Genomic DNA, 6332 nt, shown 5'->3' with positions numbered 1-6332 from the left:
ATGATTCATGTTGCGGTGACGTGTACTCAAGGTCACGACGAGCCTAATTCAGAGAGTTGCATTGCAATGAGGAGATCCCGATGTCACAACGTCAACTCAAAGTTTTGAAATATTTACAATTTGGTCTTACTTCAATATCGAGTTAGCAAAAGAGCTTTCGTAAGCTCATATGACACCCACAAACGATTATGCACCATTTTATACATATGTGTTACTTATATACGAATGTTTAATGGATTTTAATCGAATTTAAATTAATCATAGTTGCTCCGAAAATGAATGTGACACCTTGTAGCTCAGATCTAGTGACCGGGTTAGGTAACTAGGTGTTATACTGCTTATTTTACTTACAAATTGTACTCACTAAAACAACTTACAAATGAATAGGTCAAGTGCTAAAACTCTCAATATATCTAACCTATGCAAGTCTAAAATTTATTAAGTATTATTGGACTTGATAAAAATATCAATTATAATATTAATCCCCACCAACCTAGCCAATAAACTAGGATTATCAATATCCGGATAAAGTTTAAGATAAATCAAATAATTTCAAGATATTTTCACAAAATAAGAAATCCAATTTACTTAGTTCGAACTAATCTAATTTTTAAAGTTTTATTCCTTCATAAGATAAATTTTCACATATGAAACTTGAGTAGTTACACGCATAATCTCGTAACAACCTCAACATTATTAAAAATATTCTATAAAGAAACCCCTCTCCTGCACTAGGAGAAATAGCAATATATTATACATTTTATCACAAAATGAGCGTGCCAAATTTATAAATTTCTAATATAAGTATATTAAATAAGCTAAGCTAAATCTTGATTTTGAATACATTATTTTAGAAATAATAATAGCAATGGCAATGTGCTGAAGTTTCATGGCATGTTGTCCACGACATCATCAATAAAACGACATAACGTGGAGTGTGAAGATCCACCGTCCTTCAAAGCCTTCCTACTCCGATCACTCATCTCTTTCATCCTCTTCTGAACGTCACTATCATGTTCCATCAACCGCCTAATTCCTCTCTCTATTGTTTCCGCCTTCACGAGTTCAACCTCACCCCCGCCATCTATCCTGTAGTCCATTTTAATCTCCACCGCTAATCCCAACTCCTTCACCAATTGCAACGCGTTCAGCTGTTGCTCTGCGTAGAGCGGCCACGTCGCCATTGGCACTCCAAACCATATACTCTCCAATGTCGAGTTCCAGCCGCAGTGCGACACAAACCCTCCTGTCGCAGGATGGCCCAAGATGGCCGATTGTGGTGCCCACCCGATGATCTTACCAATCTCAGCCGTTCGATCCAAGAATCCTTCCGGTAACACCTCTGCCACATTCTCGTAATCAGTCGGGTGTCCCATCTTACCGTTTACCTGCTCCGGGGCTCGACGTAGAGACCACAAGAATCGGTGCCCACTCTGCTCCAGGGCACAAGCGATTTCCTTTACCTGATTCGCACTAAAACTTCCCATGCTCCCAAAGCAAAGAAACACCACAGATGAACGTGGTTGTTGATCGAGCCATTGCATGATTGAGTCATAATTCTGATGGACCCCGCTAGAGCCTTCAGTATTCAATATGGGTCCCACCGGGTACACGGGTGGAAGCTTGCCATTAGAAAGGGAGTCAACTGCATGCGATTCGAGCTCTAAAAATGTATTTACCATGATGCCCTTCATTTCTCTCACTTGTTTCGCCATGGAAAGGAATAAACCAAAACCTTCAGGCTTGAACGTTCCAGATGGAAAGAGTTTAGCGGAAACCGGGTTGACATAAGATGGAATAGTGAACTCAGTCTCCGAGTCTGTTAACTCAACGAACTCAAAATTTTGCTCATCATGAAGAGCTTGAATGAAAAATAGGAAGCCAAGAAAACCAGCACCCGAAGTGCAAAACAGATAGCTAGGAACGCCGAAGTCGTTAGCCAAGTCTCTAAAAGAAGTACAAAATAAGTCGAGAACAAACCCGGCGAGTCGAGGTGAGCCGGGAACTGAGTTCGAGTGCTCAACTATTTTGGTGACGGCCTCTCTCACAAGTGGTTCCTGGGTTTGAACTACACTCCTAATAAAGTTAGCCGCATCTATGTCTGAATCAGGTTGAGGGAGGTGAATGAATTTGATGCGAGTGGTGGTGGTGGCGGCGGTGAGGGAGTCGGCGTAGGCGGTGCGTTCAGCGCCGACGGGTTGCTTGATGATGAGAAAAGAGATGTAGAGGTTGGAATTGAGATCCACTAAAATCTTAGCCACTTCAACTGCGGATACCAAATGGCCCTTTGCGGGGAATGGGATGAACACTAGCTCCGCTTTCTTCATCGTCGAAATGAAAACGGAAACAGGAAAAGAGAAGTTCAGTGTGGAAGAGTTTAACAGCGAAGGATGGGAAAGCTGATTCGGTTTGTGTGGTTTAGTTTTCTCCCGCTTATTAATAAAGACAGAGTGCGTCAGTCAGAAAAGCTAAATGGTTTCAAGTATGATGTCATTGCTTTGCTGTGCTACGTCTGGAATTTATTGGAATCTTCATTGTTGAGTTACAACCGAATTAGCTTGTCAGAAATTTAATTCTATTGGACTGGATTAATTAGATAATAATAGAACCAAGCTTATTTTATTAAGGTTTATTTGATTGTGAGTTAGATTTAATTTTGGGCAAAATTAAATTAACAACTTTCTCTAAAATTTTAAAATTTTCTTCTTCTTTTTTTAGTCTTTTGCTTCATTTTTTTTTTGGTTTTGCTTAACAGTCATGCTAGCTTTGACTATTATCCGTTTTTTTTTCTCTCCCTCCAACTATCTCTTTATTTTTTTTCTTTCTTTATTTTTGTTTGCAATTTTATTTTATATGTATCTTTAATGTCTTCACAAATTGTGATGGATAAATGAAGATGCATGCCTTCGTTGAAACTATATGAGCCACTAGTAGTTTTTTTTAAAGAGTGAATAATGAATTATTTCACAAGTTGATTTGGATTCGTGTTATTTTAAGTTTTTTTTTTCATTGTTTAATAAGTATTTACTTTTAGAAGTTTTTTGTCTACTCTTGTAGCACATTTTTTAGTCGTGCTTATACATGTAGTATTACTTTTGTAAGTGCTTTTAGGAATGATTTTGTTGTTGTTCTTTCTAAATTGGTGGGTGTGCAATTTTTTTCTAATTTTTTTCGAACCATTAAAAACTAATTTTCTTATCGTATTAAATTCTTGCAATTACTCTAAATATGTCGCACTTGAGTTGTGATAAAATCAATTATTAACGTGCCATAATGTTCATTTGATGTTGAGACTTAAACCTTTACTGTGTTCATGGAGCTTGCCCTTCGCTGTCTATGATAGATGTTTATTGTTTTCTTTTCTTCGAATAGTATGATTCTATTCATGAAATAAATTAATGAATTTTCCTTTAAAAATTGAAAATAAACTTTACTGATTTTTAAAAAGATATTAAGGTTTTAAGTCATTTTAATATTATTTAGGGAAATAAGTTAATTTTGGCTTCCAAAAACACTCTTTATAGGATTTTTTTAGAAAATCGCTTTTAGAAAACTGTTTTGTGTCAATAAAGGTTTATTGGTTACACATGGTATTTTGTTAGTGTGATCTTGGTATGTTTTCATTTTTAATTCATGTTGCTTTTAAGGGTTTTTTTTTTATTTGTTTCTTTATATAGACTAAATAGGGTTTTTTTATATTTGTTTCTTTATATTGACTAAATATTAAATATGTAATTATATGATAAAAAATATTTTTTAATATATAATATGATATTAAATATATTTTATTTTTCAAAAAAATATCAACTAATTATTTTGATATATCTTGCTTGTTATTTTTTATCTGTTTAATTCATATTTTTGATTAATAATTTTTTATTTACTTAGACAAAATAATAAATAATTATATGATAAAATATATTTTTTCAATATATATTATTATGTTAAATATATTTTATTTAAAATATCAACTATTTATTTTGATATATTTTTCTTTATATATTTTTAAAAAATATTTTTTTAACAAAATGGTTTGTTTTGCACAATAGTAATTTGAACCTAAGTAACACCTAGGGAAGATGAACACCTAACCAGTAACACCCCATACCTGACCCGATCGCTAAGTTCGAGCTATGGGATGTACAATCATTACCAAAACATCTTCATTTAAACATAATGTATTTCTCCATCATTATAAGAACTCAATTTCATAAACACGATTATTATATTAGTATATCATAATATATTTCGAACCAGAGTTTATATGAGCTTCCGAAAGCTCTTTTGATGACCCGAGAGCATTGGAGGACTAAAATGCAAAATTTTCAAAGATTTCAAGTTGATGTCGCGACATCAGGGAATCAATGTCGCGACCTTTAAAACAGTATACATACTTCATGACCCGAGGACCAAATTGTAAAGTTTTCCAAACTATACCAAATGGACGTCGCGACCCTGGAGTTCAACGTCATGACTTCAAAGGTTGGCGTCATGACATCCAATGGGTGGTGTTGCGTCCTTGAAGACAGTAACCAACTTTCCAACAAGATGATCAAATTGTAAAGCTTTTAAAACATTATAGAGTCAATGTCACAACATCAATAAGGTACGTCACGGCAAGATAGCATGGCATCGCGACATTTAGGGTGTGAAGTCACGACATTCTCAATAGTCCACTATATTCCAAATTCCATACATTTTCAAGTTAACATAAGATTTCAATGGTTGGTTATAAGGCCCCAAAACGACCATTCCCACACTTATGATAATTCATCATATAATTACCAAACCAATAACACATTTTCCATACATAAAATAAGCTTTATGCCACGCAAAATGTAATGACCTGAATTTTACCGATGTCGAAAAAGTGTATTTTCGGGTCTTTATTTCTGAAAAGTGGATTCGTAAATATTTATTTAAAAATATCTACGAAGTAAAATGAGTGGTTAATTAGAGTTTAATTAAGTGAATTTAATTTAATTAAGAATAATTGGATAAAAGGGTTAAATTGAATGAAGTGTGAAAGTTTAATTATAGAATAAAGAAAATTAAAAGGACTAAATAAGTAAATAAACTAGAAAGAGTGCCAAGTGTATGGAAAAAATAAAATACAAGTATAATAAATATAATACACACATTTGTAATACATATATGTATTTGCTTATTATTTAAGTAAATATTAATGTATTTATTATTAAATTAATATTATATGATAAATAAATAAAAAGTTGACAAATGTATGGTATGTATAGTGACATGTGTGATACTAATATATATACATTGGTAAAATACATGTATATTTACTTATTATATAAGTATATTATTAAATTATATATTATTATTAAGTAAAAGATATTTATATAATAAATAGATTAGTGAAAGACAAGTGTGATATTATAATGGATACAAATGTTAAAAGAATATTTGTTATTAAATAGATTTTTATAATGGATAATTATTAAGTTATTATATTATATATATAAATATATATATATATAATGGTTTAATGAAAAAAAAAAGAAAAAGAATAGAAATAGAAGCAGAATAGGCAAAACGAAAAGCAGGGAAAGAAAGAAATAAAGGAGAAAAGAAAGAAGAAAGGGAAAATTGAAGGTTTGAAGCTTGAGGTTTAAATAGGTATGTCAATTTAGCCCTTTTTACTTAATTTTGATGTTTTAGAAGCTTTGGAACAAGATTTTGATGAAATTAAGTTAATATTTTGAAAGTTACTAGATTTCTAGATAATGTTCATGTTGAGTAAAATGATGAAATAATGGTTAAATTGATAGAAATTCAAGTTAGAAATGAAATAAGGATTGAATTGTAAAGTAATTCATAGGTTTTATGTTGTAGGGACTAAATTGATGAAATTTTGAAATTAGGAAAATATGCTGGAAATTTAATAGTTAAGTATGAGTTTGGACAAAATTTGAATAGAAATGAAGTATGAATTGAGATAGAAAAAGTAAGTGAATTTAGTTAAGATTAAATTGAAATTAAAGTAGAAATTGAATAGAAATTGTATTAATTAGATATAAATTAATAGTGAATTAACGAATATGAATTGTTTTAATTCCCATAGCTAACGTTGTCTCGGGAAATCTCGACTAAGCAAGGAAAAATGGCAAAGACAACGGGAGTTAGCTCGAGAAAATACGGTTTGTATTTCTATAATCCGAACCTAGTTATTAATTGTTATATTTTTTTTATTCAATGCAATTAATAAATGTTGAAGTGAGAATTATTGTGTTTATAATGGAAATGGATTAATTTAGTTTGTGATAAATTTATATTGAATTGATTTATGAATATATATAAATGTTTGAATT

General features: G+C 31.7%; 1 protein-coding gene across 1 annotated transcript; it reads right to left on the bottom strand.

The window, feature by feature from the left end:
• Positions 1–599: 599 nt before the first annotated feature.
• Positions 600–2487, bottom strand: LOC107955635 (anthocyanidin 3-O-glucosyltransferase 2). Its single transcript, XM_016891435.2, has one exon. The coding sequence runs from the start codon at positions 2325–2327 to the stop codon at positions 888–890; it is 1440 nt and encodes a 479-aa protein (XP_016746924.1). The 5' UTR covers positions 2328–2487; the 3' UTR covers positions 600–887.
• Positions 2488–6332: the final 3845 nt, after the last annotated feature.

The sequence above is a fragment of the Gossypium hirsutum genome, chromosome A07 (assembly GCF_007990345.1).
Source record: "Gossypium hirsutum isolate 1008001.06 chromosome A07, Gossypium_hirsutum_v2.1, whole genome shotgun sequence".
Taxonomy (NCBI): Eukaryota; Viridiplantae; Streptophyta; class Magnoliopsida; order Malvales; family Malvaceae; genus Gossypium; species Gossypium hirsutum.
Note: the sequence above shows the minus strand (reverse complement) of the source record. Positions and strands in the feature narration are given on the sequence as shown.